Raw genomic sequence first — 16,894 nt, forward strand, 5'->3', positions numbered from 1 at the left:
TATGTTACTCATTGAGTAACAGGCCTACCCTGTCCTTGGTCTTTCTCTTCCTTCTAATGTATTTATAGAATATTTTCTTGTTACCCTTTATGTCTCCAGCTAGTTTGATTTCGTTTTGTGCCTTGGCCTTTCTAATTTTGTCCCTACATACTTGTGTTATTTGTTTATATTCATCCTTTGTAATTTGACCTAGTTTCCACTTTTTGTAGGACTCTTCTTTTATTTTTAGATCATTGAAGATCTCCTGGTTAAGCCGGGGTGATCTCTTGCCATACTTCCTATCTTTCCTATGCAATGGGATAGTTTACTCTTGTGCCCTTAATAATGTCTCTTTGAAAAACTGCCAACTGTCTTCTATTGTTTTTCCCCTTAGACTTGTATCCCATGGGATCTTACCTACCAACTCCCTGAGTTTGCTAAAGTCTGCCTTCTTGAAATCCATTGTCTTTATTTTGCTGTTCTCCCTCCTACCATTCCTTAGAATCATGAACTCTATCATTTCGTGATCACTTTCACCCAAGATGCCTTCCACTTTCAAGTTCTCAGCCAGTTCCTCCCTATCTGTCAAAATGACAGATTACAATTAAGCATTAGGTGTAGTTCTCCCTGAGCAAAGGAAAGACTCGAGATCTTTGCACATCCACTCCTTTGCATTTAAAGGTGCAGGATTAATAAAGGGGCAGGGCATGTCTAAGGAAACGTACGCTTAAATATATTTCTAAAATGGGTTGGCCAGTGTCCATAGATTCATAGATTTTTATTTTAAGATCAGAAGGGACCATTATGATCATTTAGGTTGACCTCCTGCATCACACAGGCCCAAGAACCTCATCTACTAATCTCTGCATCAAGCCCATAACTTCTGTTTGAGCTACAACATGTCTTTTTGAAAGACATCCATGCCTGAGTTGTCACTGACGTCAGCAAGAGTTGTGGATGTTCTAGACTCATTAGGATCAGAACCTGAATCGGTCAAATTGTTCCATCAGTCCAAGCCGCTTAAAGAACATCTTTTTTTTTTTAATGCAAACACAGTGAGATGCTCCATGATGGTTGGAATGTTAGATCCTGATTTTGAAAGGTATTGATCACCAGCAACTTCCACTGACTTCATTTATAGTGGATGTTCAGCAGTTCTGAAAATTATCCCTTTTGGCTTAATATCTCACTGCTGTAGATGCTTGTCAGTACACCTTAAATACTGTAGGGGGCTAATACCTATTCCTTTTTCTTAGGCTCCTTTTCTTTGGCTCTTCTGCAACATGGATTTCTGTTTGTTTGTTTGTTTGTTTGTTTTATTTATTGCTGTGTATTTTGGTAGATCTGGTGTGATTTTGTTTTGTGTGTGTTTATGTCATAATGAAAAGTTTCAATAAAGCTTTAAGCAAAACAACAGATTTCATGTGTCTTTCCAAATGCATGAGCTGTGCTTGCCTCGTCTGGAATGGTGCACTAACGTTCTGTGCCTTTCCCTAATAACAGATGTTAAAACAGCAGATTGCAGGGCTCCAGGAGGAGTTCAGGAGAAATGAGTCCTACTGGCATGCTGCCCATGGCAAGCTAAAACATCAGATTGAGATGCTGACCAAACAGAACCTGGAGCTTCGAGATGAGCTCAGAGTGTCAGAGCATCAGAGGCTGGAAGCAGAAAAGAAATCTAGAGCTGTGGATTTCATAAGCAGAAAATCAGAAACCCCGGTACTGAGGGATCTATTGTCTGTAGGTGATTGTGTGAGCAGTGGAAGTGTCTGGTATACCAGTGTCAGAGCAATTCAAAGTTTTAAGATTTCTTCAGAATCAGGAGTGCACGAGCATACTCTCTCTCTCTCTCTCTCTCTCAGCCAATTATTCTCAGGGAAATAACCAGTCCCAGGCTAGTACCCTAACCGCTGGGCCATCCTTCCCTTTATAAGTGACAGTAACTACATTCTTCTTTACAAGGTGCCTGGAACCACCAATTTCACTTGATAAAGCAAGGGAAATGGTAAATAATCTTTATATATTTTAATATAGCATTAATGAGAATGAAGCCCCTAACTCCCTTAGGCTCCTTTGGACAATATAATCCCAAATTCAAATTTAACTTGACTGGAATCTGCCTGTTACTTCTGATGACCCTTTTTTAATGCATAGTGAAGGTCACACAGAAAAATGATTCCAGCTGTGCTGTATGCAACATAAAGGACACCAGTACGGAACAAAACTGTATAACAATCCCAATCAAACCAAGAGCTAGAGAACGCAAAATACGCTGGACATTTTTGTCTAGATTCTGGCCCCCACTCCACCTGCTTTGGCCTGCTCTGGTGGTGCAGAAGAGCCATAAAGCCTGGGCCTTCAGCCTCTGAAGATTCCCTCTGGGCTGGAGAATCCTCAGCTGGCATAAGGGCACTGTATAGGGGACATGACCCTGAGGCTGCTGTAACTTATGCTGGGGACCACCTTGTCTCTGGCTAGCCCCAGGCTCAGAGGAGCATAACTCAGCCAGATGGGGTATCTAGTCTTTTGTGTATAAACTTAGGGTGATTCTTTTTTATCTCCTGTCAGAGCCATTACATTTTCCAACTCCAGGCACCTAATAGTGAGGGATTTCCATTCTGTATTGATCTCGCTTGGGAGAAAACTGGTGCCACCTGCTCCCTCCACCCCCCTGTGGTCTAGCTGACTGAATAGTAGCTACCTGTGTACATATTGCCTTGTTACCTCAGAAAATGTGAAGGTTTGGTGTGAGTTTTTTCACCAGGTACAAGATGACGTGACTGGTTCTATTAGATGTGATGGATAAACCATTGCTTTGTTTATCATAAATTCTCCATTAGGTTTCAGAAGCTATTTTGAGAGGGACATCGTCTCTGGCTAACCTAGAAGACAGGCCATTGCGAAGTAGCCATAAGAGTCGCAACACCGCTCCGGTGGGGAGGAAAACTCCAGTGGAGAAACACCCCCCCAGAGATGTGAATATGAAAGTATGGATAAAACTCGGGTCCTTATTGCAAACAGTCACATTTCCACAGTTTAAAAACATGAGACTTATTTTAGAGAATGATTTCTGGGACCAAAATGTATGTAAATGAAAGTGTCCAGATACATGGGGTCACCTTTTCTACATAGCCCCGTGTTGTGACTCAGCACTAAGAACGTGCGGTAGTAAAGTTTTCCTTGCACTCTTCCTAACTCCATAATGGTGTGAGACAATCATCTGTCTCCTATTTTAAGCCTAACTGAATTGCCTATTTGTAGTTATCACAGTGTACTGTGCCCCTGCCCCAATGCATGGTTTTGGCCCTTGAATTTGCACAGTGTGAGAGGATCCAGTAGCCTTGCCCCACCCACTCTTCCAGCCTCCCCTTCCCCCAACCCTCCCCGGCTCTTTGGTTCTGAAGAGAGAGACACACTAGAGAATTGCACCACGGCACACGGGAGGCTGTGAAGTCTCCTTTCATGGGCTCTCTGCAGCCTTGTCTCTGCAAAGCTGAAATCCAGTATTTTCACTGTTTCAGGCGTTGTGTAATTACGAAAGAGACCACACAGAATTTGGCCCAAAGTGTGAAACCCAATTTCTCTTTAGTGCACATAAGACCTAATCCTACTTCCAGTCAAATCAATGGCAAAACTCCCATTTGACCATAATGAGTGCAGCACTGGGCTCATATTGATAGCCCTTTGACTGCTCTTCTGTGGCTGGATTACGCCATTGTCTGATGCATCTCACTTTTAAGAACTTTTTCCTAAATATCTAGTTAGAATTTTCCTCCTCCTGGCTTCAAGTTGTAACTTTTTATTTTGTCTCCATTTGAACATCCCGAATAATAATCTTTCCCCTGCCTTTTTTTTACACCTAGTCTACATCTGTGCCTTGTCGGTCAGATGAACTGAGATTCCTCCTGTCTCTGCAGTTAATGATCTCATGACACAAATATGTTCTAACATCCAGGGACATGTGGAAGCTACTTCCCACAGTAGCTGCAGCAATTACCACATTTGCCTGCCCAGTCACTGAAGTAACTTGGAATTTAAAAACATGTAAAAAGCAGTTACTTGTGAAATGAGGTTACTGTGCAACATGAATAGAGATGGCAGGAAGATTTTAGGAAAAAACCCTTAAAATTCTATACTGTATTATTTGTGAAGTAAAATGTGATCAGGTGAATAAAGACTGTATTGTGTAATGTGCACAGACACAAAGGGGCAACATTTATATTGTGTGTGAACTATTAGGTTGTCATTGCCCCACTTTTGAATGGGGTGGCCTAGATTGGATGTTTGTCCTCAAGACTGGATGTCTTTCTAAACAATATGCTCTAGTTCAACTAGAAGCTATGAGCTGATGTGGAATTACTGGGTGAAATTATATGGTCTGTGTTACGTATGAGGTCAGATTAGGGATACAATTTTCAGAAGCACCTAAGAGACTTGGGAGCCTAAATCCCATTTTCAAAAGAGACTAAGTCACATCAGAGCTGGTGCAAGGCATAAGCAGACTAAGCAATTGCTTAGGGCGCGAGCAGCTCAGGGGGACCCCCATTTGCTTTTTATTATGTGTTGGGGGGGCAAAATATTTCTGCTTAGGGCCCCCAATGGACTAGCACTGCCTCTGAGTCACACTGAAAGTCAGTGGGACTTTAGCTCCTGAATGCCTATGCCATTTTTAAAAATGAGGCTTAGGCTCCAAAGTCACATAAGGGCTTTTGAAAATTTTACCCAAGGCAATTGTTATGGTTCCATCTGGCCTTAAAAACTGTGAGTTAAATCTTGGCCTCAGTGATGTCAATGAGAGTTTTGCCATTAACTTCAGTAGGGCCAGATTTCACTCTATGAATCTATAAGTGCTTAATATGTGAACATCCTGCTGCTGTGATTGCAACCTTTCGCAGGGTTGTTCCAGCTTTACAAGAACCAGAAAATGAAACTGCTTAGAAACAAAAGTGAAAGTGGGTTGTCCACTTCCATTTTCCAAGCAGAGAGAGAAACATGAAAAGTAAACAAACAGCAAAAATAGTGAAAAGGAAATTTAAAAAAAATTCTAACATTTTTGAAATAAGCAAATTATTTTTGTTACTTTTACAGAATGACTTCAGTGTGATTTTTTTAACATGACAGTGTATACTTAATGCAAAAATATTGAATGCATTTCAGGCAGTGCAAAGGACTGAGTCTTTGAAATCAGTAACTAGGGAACCCAGAGAAAAGACACCATCTAATCACTTTCATAGCAGAAGTACAACACCCACTGGCAGGAGAACACCCCATCAGGGAAGATTAACACCCTTTGAGCCAGAGAAGGTAACCAGTTAATAGTGCAGACTATTTTGATTGTTATGATTATTTACTGTTTATATTATGATATTGCTCAGAGGCGCTGGTTGGGATCATGGATCCATTATGACATGTGCCGCCCCAAAGAGTTTACATCTAAGATGACAAGCAATACGCTTATGTTGGGGGAGAGGTAGACAGTTAAATAGAAACAAATTTATTTATGGTACAAGCTTCATTTCTTGACAGCCCAGGAGAAGTTCACATGTGACCATTCATACACTGAGAATTGCCAAGTTACAGAGATGGTAGGACTGTATATTTGTCTAAAACTCTTCATTTTGTTTTAGGTTATGCATCAATCATCTCTTAATGAACAAAGAACCTATGGCAGGAAGTCACCTGTACTTCCCGTCTCACACTTGACTGTGTCTAAGGAAACCAACTCATCGTCTTACATAAAAGGTAAGATTTCCTGCAAGCCCTACATTTCTATGGCTACAATTTGTGGGAACTTTCCACCTGCCAGCAATGGTCTGCAGGTGAGTGTACGGCTTCTTTCTTTTGCTCCAGGAGGAGGCAGCACCAAGTGTTGCTGTCAACAAGAATGATATTATTGCTGCAATATGTGTTGCATGAATCTGAAAGTCAGCATTTTTAAAATGGACTCTGAAACAACACCGTGGCAGTTGTATGACTGGGCACTTTCCTAGGCCTGCACTGACCTTTTGAATCTGTTTTTCTTTCCACACCCTGTAGGCAGATTTTCATCCACCTCAGGTAGTTCAGAGGACACAGTCCTCTTTCGCAACCAGAACGATGATGTTTGTAGCTCTGAATCCTGCAATAACAATGAGGAAACACAGGTATATTTATACATAGAGAAATATTTAATCATCCAGCAAGATTTATACTTCAGCTTTCACAGACACTGAGCTAAACCCTAGTCCCATTTCAGTCATTGGCAAAATTACCATTGTCTTCAGTGGGGCCAATATTCAGTCTGCTTCATTTTCCCTCCCATCTGTTGGTGCTGACTGTACTTAAAACGATATAGTGACATCTTACAAATTAGGGTTACAATACATCCGGTTTTTCCCAGACATGTCTGGCTTTTTGGTAATCAAACCCCCGTCCGGGGGGAATTGCCAAAAAGCCGAACATGGCCAGGAAAAATACCGCCGGCCGGGCACTTCCCCTCCCGCGGCTGCTGTGCTCCCAACCTTGACTCTTCTGCTCTGTTTAAAAGCCGAGCTGCCTGAGTGCTACCGGCTTCGGGCAGTCCCCTTGCCTCTGGACCCTGAGCCGCTGGCTGGGCACTTGCCCTCCCGGGCTCTGGGGGCACAGGGTCCAGGGGCTTGGGGGCTGCCCGAAGCCGGTAGCGCTTGGGCAGCTCGGCTCTTAAACAAAGCCGAAGAGTCAGGGGAGGAGCACAGCAGCCGGAGCCCGGGAGGGGAAGTGCCCGGCCGGGGGCGCAGGGTCCGGAGGCAAGGGGGCTGCCCGAAGCCCGAGCGCTACCAGCTTCACAGTTTGCCGGGGAGCCTCCAGACCCTGTGCCCCCGGCTGGGCGCTTCCCCTCCCGGGCTCCAGCTGCGCTGGGGAAGCGCCGGCCGGGGGCGCAGGGTCTGGAGGCTGCCCGGCAAACCGTGAAGCCGGTAGCGCTCAGGCAGCCCTTTTTGCGCGGCTGGGAGGGAGGAGGGGGAATGCGGGGCACTCAGGGGAGGGGGCAGAGTTAGGGCGGGGACTTTGGGGAAGGGGCGGGCAATGGGCGGAGTTGGGTGGGGAATGGGCGGAGTTGGGGCAGGGGCGGGTGGGAAAGGGGCGTGGCCAGGGCCCCGTGGAGTGTCCTCTTTTTTTATTTTTTAAATATGGTAACCCTATTACAAATCCTATGGTATGTTTCTCTGTGAAAAGAGTCCTTTATAACGATTTGTTTTAAGGAGGTTTATGTTGCAACTTAATATTTTCATCTTGACACAGGAGAAAGAGAGTCTGTGCCTTAAAAGGACTCAAAAATCACTTAAACCTTGGGATCAAACAGCCTCTGTGACACTCTCCAGGAGAAACAGCATAATCCCAAGTGGCAGAAAAACACCAGCAGAAAGTTTTTATGCATTACTGGATGCTGAAGCAAAGGTTTGAGCTAATTATAGGTACTGGCTCACGTATTGATCTTCAACACCCGTAGCTCCAGCCATGCAACCATGTGCTGAAATGTTGTTTCGTGAATCCAAGCAAAATAAAATACGCCAGGGAAAACAGAACCCTCCATTTCAGCCTTCTTTCCTAATCACTAGACTATATCACATTTCTTTCATGGGTTAATATTAGTTCAAGCTCCTGAAAGGCCTTGCCTTCTGTTGCCTGATGAAAATGCATATGACCTTGTGGGGGTAGGAAGAGGGATTATTTTCTCTGCAAGACTTGGGGCTGCTCTTAGCTCCAGTGCAAAGCTTAAGCAAAACTAAATATTTTTTAACTACAGTTTAGTTGCCACAGTTGTCTTCAGAGCTCCTCAGAGTGTGTGTTTTCTGTCACTGCCTGACATTGCTAATGTGCCCCAGAAGGCTTTGCTGCAAAAGCAGCACTCTGACCCTTTGGAGATATCTTGGCATACATCGGCAGGCAGCAGAGAAAACCCGAAAGTGTTTTGGGCCACTGTTAGGAAATCTGGATTTGGAAGAAATGGGGAATGGAAGACAGTTAAATTCAGAGAGAAGGGGAACCACTGGTGAAAATACCACTGAGGAAGCATGAATAATGCAAAAGGTCAGGGAGGCCCTTATCTTGGCAGGGAGGGAAGAGGCATTGCTAAGGAACTTCAGAGAGGGTGGACAGCTTCTGGAATGCTGTGACAGTGTTCGGGGTCCCCAGGATTGTGGGTCACCTTGTTACCCCCCCCCACCCTGTCTCTAGTGAGAGGGAGACTTCCTTGTGCTTAACTGGCTGTCAGCAACCTGATACCTCCAGCCTGTTAGCCACCCAAACCCTCTCCTCTGGGCTGTGCCCGCCCTTCCTTTGCCTTGCAGCTTAACAATAGGTGCACCCCAGTCCCTGAACCCCTTTGAAGCATTTGCCCTGTAGCATCTGGCCCCTTCTCCACTGAACACTCACAGAAATACCAGGGCTGCAGTCCCCAGGGGAACAGCATACTTACCAGCTTGTATGATTCAGCTCAGGATCAGCACCTTGTTTAATACCCCAGCACTGAGTTTTATGTATAGTGAGAACAACAATAAGTTTATTATCAAAGGTTCAAGAGATAGTGAGTAAGGATAACGGAACAAAAGGGTGATATATAAAACAAAATCTTGACTTGCTTCCTAGAGACTAAACTTAACTATTAGGTTAACCTCCTGTCTAGTTTATCTCGCCCAAAGCCTTTTGCAGTGATTTCAACCAAGGCTGATTAAGATCCCGTTTTCATGAATGTAAACGCACTACCTGTTTGCTTCCTAGGTGCAGGTTACTAACTTTTGCCTTCTACCTATATCCCCAAAGTTCATTGTCTGTACTCTGAGATGGGATAACCATCGCTTGCTTTTCCTGTGTGCTCTTTCCTGTTGATTTCACGTCTCCCTGTTGACTTCATATGTAAATATGCCTCCATTGTGTTAGCTTATGATGCTTAATTTACATGCAACAGAGAAACAGGTGAATAAATACCTTTTTTTCTGACAGGAAACCTGTTTCTCCACCTCTGCTGTAATACAGAATTTAAGAACATATTTTTAGCATAGATATGTAACTCCTTTGTAGTATCTGTACATACATTTCACAGTGGTATCAATGACCAGTGTGACCCTGGCTTTCATTTAAGACCTCATATGATATTCTTTGGTGAACCAGAACACATCAGATCAGGATATTCTTGTAACCCCCTTGCCAGCTGAAACTGAGAGGCCCAGGGTCCCAGATAGGGCTGGTGATTTGGGGTGCTGGCTCACTCTCACACCCTAAACTGTCTGCAGCTTACTGTTTCCCTCTTGTGTTGCTCACCTGAATGGGTTACTATCCTGCCAGGAGAAAGACTTTGTGTTCCACTGGATTTCTGCCTCCAAAACAAAACACACACACTCCCTGACTGTAGCTAATATTGGTTCAGGATGGGTCTGGACACTGTGGGCCTGATTCTCACTTACATTGAGGGCCCTTTACACTGTGGGTGTAAATATAACTTGAGCCCATTTTAAGCCAGAGCAGCTTGAAGGGGCCTCCATGTAAATGAGAAGAGGGCCCTGTGTCTCACCCTTCTGTGCAGTGCTTGTCTCCCATAGTAATGCTCTTCTAATTACCATATTTTTGGCAGAGTTGATTAAGATTAGCAAAAATATTAGCAAAACTCTATGTTCATGTAACAATATAACAGGGACTATAATGTTTCCACAGACTTCTCCTCCAAAATCAACATTATCCAGAAGATCTTCACTATATGAAGAAAGCAAAAAGAGTGATGAGGAGGTCCGAGAAAAAATAGAGTATGCAGATGGCAAGGTAAGGGACCTTACGCAGATGTAAGGGTAGAAAAAGGGGGATCAATAGGATCCCTGATATGGCTATGAATTACCGTTACACAGGCTCTAGAGAACGTTTTGTAAGTGAAGTTTCCCTTCTCCACAGGAAAGCAAAAATGTAAAGATCACACCATATGTTATGGGAAATTTGATTCAACTAACGAGCTTGGAATCCAGACACCTGGATTCTATTCCCAGCTCCACCACTGATTCACCGTGTGACCTTTGGCAAGTCACTTATCCTGTGTGCTTCAGTTACCCCATTTGTAAACTGGAGATAATGACACCTACCATCTACAGATGAAAAAGTGCTACCTAGGTGTGGTGTTTATCTGCTTGCATGGATTGGGCAGCCCTCTTTCCAATACCATTATAGGAAGTGCGGTTGAGACTTGCACCCAGGCTTCCGCCAACTCTTGTGTAACATTGCTACAAACTGTCTTGTCCCATTAAACTGTTTTCAGCACTAATTTAGGGGGGACCCATTGTCAGCTATGGGTCAGTTTTCTGGCATCGACCAGGGCTTAAGGCATGAGACATTAGTTCATTCCTCATGTCCATTCAGTTCTAGACCTCTCTGCAAATGCTACCAATGAGGGTGTCAATTAATGACGGTTGTTTTAATGGGAGTTTATGTGATGTAGATACTGTCTGGCTGGTGGGGACTGGCCAGAGACCACCAACTCTTCACGGTTGTTATTGAGATGGGCTCTGACAGCCTCTACCTCTCATACTTCCTTCTCACAGAAGTAGCAAATGCAGGACCTGTAGTTCTGCATCTGGAAAGGAAAACAATCATGAAAAGATTAGGCATTTTCACCACTTCTTTCAGCTCATACCCTGTTTCCCCGAAAATAAGACATCCTCCGAAAATAAGGCCTACTTACAGTTTTGCCTCTCGTTGTAATATAAGGCATCCCCCCGATAATAAGACCTCCCCGATAATAAGGCATCCACCGATGTGTACCGTATTCTTCTTCATTGAAAAATAAGACATCCCCTGAAAATAAGACCTAGCGCATCTTTGGGAGCAAAAATTAATATAAGACACTGTCTTATTTTCGGGGAAACAGGGTAAAATCAAGAGTTGTTCTGGGCTTGTTTGCGGGGGCTAGAGAAATGGGATAGAGAGGTGTTATGGCATTAAAGGTGGAGCGAGACATTAACACCCACCCTAACACACGTGGACCTCTTAGTAGCAATACTTCTTGCTAAAGTGTTCTTCATAACAATTTTCAGTTATTATCCAGGCATCTTTGAATACAATTGCATTTAAATAAAAATATTGTCCCAAGTATTCATTACAATGCCTGTTTTGGGAAGCCCTAGTTTCCTCTCTTCCTCCTCCCTTCCTTTTTGTATTCCTCCTCTCTCCTGTTCATGACTTTCCTTTCCCATGAGGAATGGCTTATGACACTGGCGCCATATGGTAGAGTTAAGGCACAGCTCTTCTGAGCGCCTCCTCCACTGGGATTTCACTGAATGGATTGTGTTATGTAAATCAATGCAACCTGATGACCAGTGAGAGATTTTTAAAAACGTTGTTATAACTTTATCCCATTATTAAAATATTAGAAACAAAATACAAACTCTTCACTGTCCTTGCAGATTTATTATTATGCAGATGCACAGACAACCCATACCACTTATCCAAATGGCTTGGAGGTGCTGCAGTTCCCTAACAATCAGATAGGTATGTGGTAGCTCATAATTTGTGCAGGAGTATCTTCTTATAAAAAATTGCCTGACTCTAACTCTGGGAGACTGGGACTTTTCACGTCACCACTCTGTCCCTTGGATTCCCCATCTATAAAACGTGGATAATCGATATTTGCTTTGAGATCTACAGATGTAAAAGCACCGTTTCGATGCTTATCATTATTTATTCTTTACCATTTTTAATAGGTTATCGTCTATAAAGTTCATTCCTCATCCCTATGTCTTGTGAAAGAACATGCTGTAGTTTCATATAAACCAACATGATGGAGTTTCTAAATAGACTTTAAAAATATTGTTTTCTACAGAAAAACACCACCCAGATGGCACCAAAGAAATTGTGTTCCCAGATCAGACAGTGAAACGCTTCTATGATGGTGGGCTTGAGGAAACGGTTTTTCCAGATGGTACAGTAGTAAAAATAGAAAAGTAAGTATCCTGTGAGGTGACGTGACTGGGGTACTGAGCAGATGTATACCGGCTCTCCTGGTGGGAGGGCTGAAGGTTACAGCTTTAGTTTGTGTCTTACAAGGTTCATTTTTACAAACGAGAGGGTTGTTTTGTTTTCAGTACATACCGATTTGTTCGGAGGTTTCAGAAGAATTAAAAAGTGACAGGATTTGGAGTACGACTGGAGGAAAGCTTTTACCAGAGCGAAGCATTGGGGATGATTCTTCACGGCCTTGCATCTTGTATAGTCATTTGCAGCTGGATATAGTGGGTGTGATTTGATTTAGTAGCACTTTACACTCACTTTGTTCAGCTGTAATGACTTGTTACGCAAGGGGCAAGGCACCAGAGGGTCATGTGCACTGGGTTAGTGCATAGAGCAGGGGACTGAAGATCTGGACTCCTGGCCTCTATACTTACCTCTGTGGCTGACTCTCTCTCCTTGGGCAAGTCATTGCAAGTGACACCTCCCTGTGCCTCAGCGAAAAATGAGTAATAATAATACTTACTACCACATACATCACAGGGGCATTGTGAGAACCAGTGTTTGTAAAGTGCTTTAAGATTCTTGGATGAAGAGTGCTCTGTAAGTGCAGATTATGTTGTTCATTATTATTTGAGTTAAGTTTACATACTGACACATCTCTGTGATGAAGACCACATTGTGAGAACTGCTGAGAACCGCAGTTCTTCTGTAAACACTGTTACGTTTGGGTGGTTGAAGATCAGAGCTGTGCTGAAACTTGGAGGGGAAAGCTTCCATCTGAGGTGTTATATATATTCATAAGATATATTCATAAGAACATTCAGTCTCAGTGATGCATTCCTGTGCACCCTGTCCGTCTCCTGCAGCAGCATATATAACATTAGGGCTTCTTTCACCCATGTGAACACAAGGAGATGTCAATCGTGTGTCCTTGCACCAGCCTGGGCCTATCCGCCATAGGGAGGATTCATTTCACGCAGCATAATTGCAGCTTCACCTCCCTTGTTGCTTTCACCTGCAGGGAGCAGTTTTAAGTTATGGATGGGACTCCATCAAAGCCCCACTGTTGGAAGCAGCTCTTGGAATGTGTTGATTCAGTATATCCACACCCCTTCTCTGTTCAGTGCTGGCCATTTTGGAGGCAGCCCTGGCCCTCAGCATTGGTTTCTGCAGCTATCTATTATACTGTAGCAGCCTCCCCACAGTGTATTTTCCACTGCTGGAGTCTGTCAGGATCAGGGGAGCCAGAACAGGGGTGACCAGGGGGTCATGGCCCCATCACTTTTTACCAACCATAAGACCAAGCAACAGGGGGAGGAGATGGAGAGGAGTGAGTGCGGGGGGGTGTCTTGGTGGGAAGAGGCGGTGCAGGAGCAGGGCCTCAGGGGAAGGAGTGGTGTGAGGGTGGAGGCTCAGGGAGAAGGGGTGGCATGGGGGCATGGCCTCAAGGGGGGAAGGGTGGCATGGAGGGGCAGGGCCACGGTTCGGATGCCAGTCCCGCCTCCCCCCCCCCATTTTAGGGAGCTTTCACCACTCCTGGTCAGGATGTACTATACACCCATGGGGAATCTGGGTTTTTGTACATGGCTGAATACTTTATCGATTGTCATTTTTTTCAGGAACGGCGATAAAATGGTGATGTTCAGTAATGGGCAGAAGGAGATTCACACGTCACAGTTCAAGAGGAGGGAGTACCCCGATGGCACTATAAAGACTGTGTACTCCAGTGGCCAACAGGAAACAAAGTATTCCTCTGGACGGGTTCGAATCAAAGACGAAGAGGGCAACATCATCCTCAATAAGAAGTGATTCATCCGCTCTAGGCGCAGTGTTGTATGTAGGTTGTTCAAGCCAGTTTCTGGTTGAGATTGGTTATTATTTTATAGTGTAGATATCTGTATCCCCTGGAAGTGCACAAGTCTGATGTGTTTTGTTCCTTTTCCCTTTGCCTGCCTTTCTGTTCCTTGAAAGAATTAGGGCCTGACTGTGAGTGGCGCTGAGCACCCACAACTCCTCTCAAAGTCAATTAAGGATCAGGCTCATAACAAGTTGTGTTCTCTAAAATCATAAATGAATGCCACGTGTCTCAAGGAAAACCAGAAATTGCAGTGTGAAGAACATTTCACTTCTTCCCACTGGGTGTAAGGAAGAAGGGGATGGACTAGGAGACTAAGCATATGATATGCCTAGATATGATAAGCATATGATATGATATGGTCCACTTTGTCACGTGGACCATAAGTTCACATTCCAAGTAGATATGTAGGATTGAATTTTACTTGCATTCACTGAATTTTAGTTAAACTACAGCTTTCTGGGTGGGTGTTTCTTGAATGAGGCTTCTAAAACTGCACTCACGTCTGCCCTGAATAGACATTAACCAACTAGGGTGACCAGATAGCAACTGTGAAAAAACGGGACAGGGGGTGGAGGGTAATAGGTGCCTATATAAGAAAAAGTCCCAAAAATCGGGACTGTCCCTTTAAAAATGGGACATTTGGTCACCCTATAACCAACCCATAGTACTTTCCTTTCCACCAGGTGTTTGCCTGATGACCTTGCCCAAAATTTCCCTTCCCCTTACTCGGGTGCTAGTTGGCTCCTCTGTCTACCCCAGAAGTGCCTGCATTTCAATGGTGTTGTATGTATACCCCATAGCTGTAAGGCACTTTGAGATCCTTTGGAAAGACACCATATAAATGTAAAAAATATTGTTTTTATTATTCAGCATGATAGATCCACCCAGACATGCTGCATTAAACAAAATCATTAATGTGAACGCAGTTTATTAAGTAAAAATCTAAAGACCACGGTCCAGCTCCTCAGACTTCAATAGAGCCATGTTGATTTACACTCCATGAAGATCTGGACCGAAGTCTTTAATTTTAAAAATATTTCTTGTTGATTGTCTCTGTCTCTCTCTCTCTAGCATTATTTAATTTCTTTTGACTCCAGCACCCAAAATACATGTGTAAAGTCCTGCAGACTCCTAGCAATCTACCTTTATTCTTTCCTCACATGCAAGTGTAAAATAATTGCAAGATTATGCAATTGTTCATTTTTCTGTTTTGTTTCTTGCAGCTCAGAATACAAACAAATTTGCATTCAAATTACTGTGCAGTCTGGAAAATGTAGTCTGACTAGACAGAAAGTGTATGAAACAAGTTATTTCCCATTAATATTGATCACAGATGACAGTGTGTATAAATGTAATTACTCTTTTCTAAGCATTTGATAATGAATACTTTTTAATGTGATTCAGGTGTGATAACATAGTTGTAGTTTTATTCCTTTTACTCCCTATGTGTAAAATAAACTATTTAGAATTGTGTGCTTTTCACTATCATAATCTTTAATTCATTTCTACATAGCTTGCGAAAGGCAGCTTATTTAAGAAATCCAAAAAGATCTCTATTCCATGTCCTTTGTTACAGGGTAATACATCTTGCTGCTACATAAAGGCTGAAATGAGGCTAAGTGGTTTGTCCCAAATAGCCATCACAGCAAAGCTGTCATTGAAAATTGCATTCAGTCAGGTTAGGAAAATAGACATGGCGTTTGCATCTGCAAATGAGAAACATCAAGCTTATTCCTAAGAATACTGTTTTTTAAAAAGTTTACTGATCATCAATGAAGCAGCTGATTTGTGCTTATTTACGGGTATTGAGGAAATGTTTGGTGGTTTTTGCTTGTCATTTTTATCCTTAAATCATGATTAAGTATCTAGAAATCTGCTTGTTTGCACCATTAATTATAATCCTGTTATGGGGTGCCTGCCCCACACTGGGCTCTAAGGGGGTTAGCCTGTGTGGGAAGCAGCCAATCAGAGAAGGGCTGCGAGAAGCAGTCAATCAGGGCTGGGCAGGCCCATATAAGAAGGGCTGCAGAGCATTCACAGTGGAGAGATCTGACAGCCTGAATCAGTTGCCTTTAAGGGCACATTGTAAGGTTTGTTTACCTAGGCTTTCTCTGAGGGTGTCGTTTGTGTTGGCTCCTATTAGATGCTGGAGGCATTGTACTGTTATATGATTGTTCTTATTTAAATGTGCCATGGGTAATAGTATACTCTGTAAGTGACATAAAGACATTTACACTGTGGTACACGAGGAGAGGCAACTTCTCAAGTAACCAGGTTCTAATCTAAACTATGTACTGTAGGGCTTTACAGATCGAAGTCAGCACCTTGAATTGGACCCAGAAGTAAAAGTGAGAACAGTAAAGTCAATAAAAAACTGGTGTAAAATATTTCCTCTGAGTAATATCCATCTAATAGTTATATAGTTGCCTTGTCCACTACCAAAACTTCCACATGGCCTTCATGTATAGGCTCATGTAGATGAAAAATACATTGTAGTAATCCCAATAAAAGTCACAAAAGTATGGTATTTCCTTGGCAGGCTCTTGATCCAAAATAAAATGTCACAAATGTCTTACCAGCTGTGCTTGAATTATGGTGGGGCTGGGGAGGGAGGGGCAGGCCCCCATACTACTTTTAGTGGTTACCTCACTTCTGTCTTATGACTCCCCCTTACTTCTCACTACTGTTTACATTAAAGCCACCCCCTATTTTTTCCCCATAATTTGAGCACTACTTACCATATGCAGGTAAAAAAGGTTCTCTGGGCCAAAAGCTGCACCAGTAGCACCCCCAAATTGCAAACATCTTGAAGAAAAGATAAGCAAAATCTCTTTCAGGCACAGGGCAGGAACTACTTCTGTTGTATCCCCAGGTTCCAACCCACTAATATCACCTATGTCTTGTCTAGACTGAGTCTCAGGCAACTCGCTCTAAGTCCCTGTCCTGGCCAGCCACTAGGAAAGTGGACACTGCACCATCTGGGTCTGATGGATTTAGAGCTGCATGTCCCGTGCATGTTAATGATACCACACCCCAAATCATTTTGCTAGCTCTCCCAGGAGCCTGGCACCATACTGCCTGGGGTAGTGGCAAACCAGAGCCTAGCTAGTAGAA

General features: G+C 43.4%; 1 protein-coding gene across 2 annotated transcripts in view; it reads left to right on the forward strand.

Moving 5' to 3' along the window:
- Positions 1–15,251, forward strand: part of LOC101949683 (centromere protein J-like) — a 69,335-nt gene extending 54,084 nt beyond the window's left edge. Inside the window, exons 13-22 of one of the 2 annotated variants that reach the window (XM_065588921.1) lie at positions 1,483–1,698; positions 2,820–2,966; positions 5,137–5,283; positions 5,607–5,721; positions 6,016–6,122; positions 7,237–7,392; positions 9,646–9,750; positions 11,379–11,463; positions 11,795–11,915; positions 13,542–15,251. In XM_065588921.1, the coding sequence (XP_065444993.1) occupies positions 1,483–1,698; positions 2,820–2,966; positions 5,137–5,283; positions 5,607–5,721; positions 6,016–6,122; positions 7,237–7,392; positions 9,646–9,750; positions 11,379–11,463; positions 11,795–11,915; positions 13,542–13,731 (1,389 nt within the window). In that variant the 3' untranslated portion in view covers positions 13,732–15,251. Of the gene's footprint in view, positions 1–1,482; positions 1,720–2,819; positions 2,967–5,136; positions 5,284–5,606; positions 5,722–6,015; positions 6,123–7,236; positions 7,410–9,645; positions 9,754–11,378; positions 11,464–11,794; positions 11,916–13,541 lie in introns of those variants that run through there. The other variant, XM_065588922.1, reaches the window with a different exon arrangement.
- The last annotated feature ends 1,643 nt before the right edge of the window (positions 15,252–16,894 follow it).

This window comes from Chrysemys picta, chromosome 3 (genome assembly GCF_011386835.1).
Source record: "Chrysemys picta bellii isolate R12L10 chromosome 3, ASM1138683v2, whole genome shotgun sequence".
NCBI lineage: Eukaryota > Metazoa > Chordata > Testudines > Emydidae > Chrysemys > Chrysemys picta.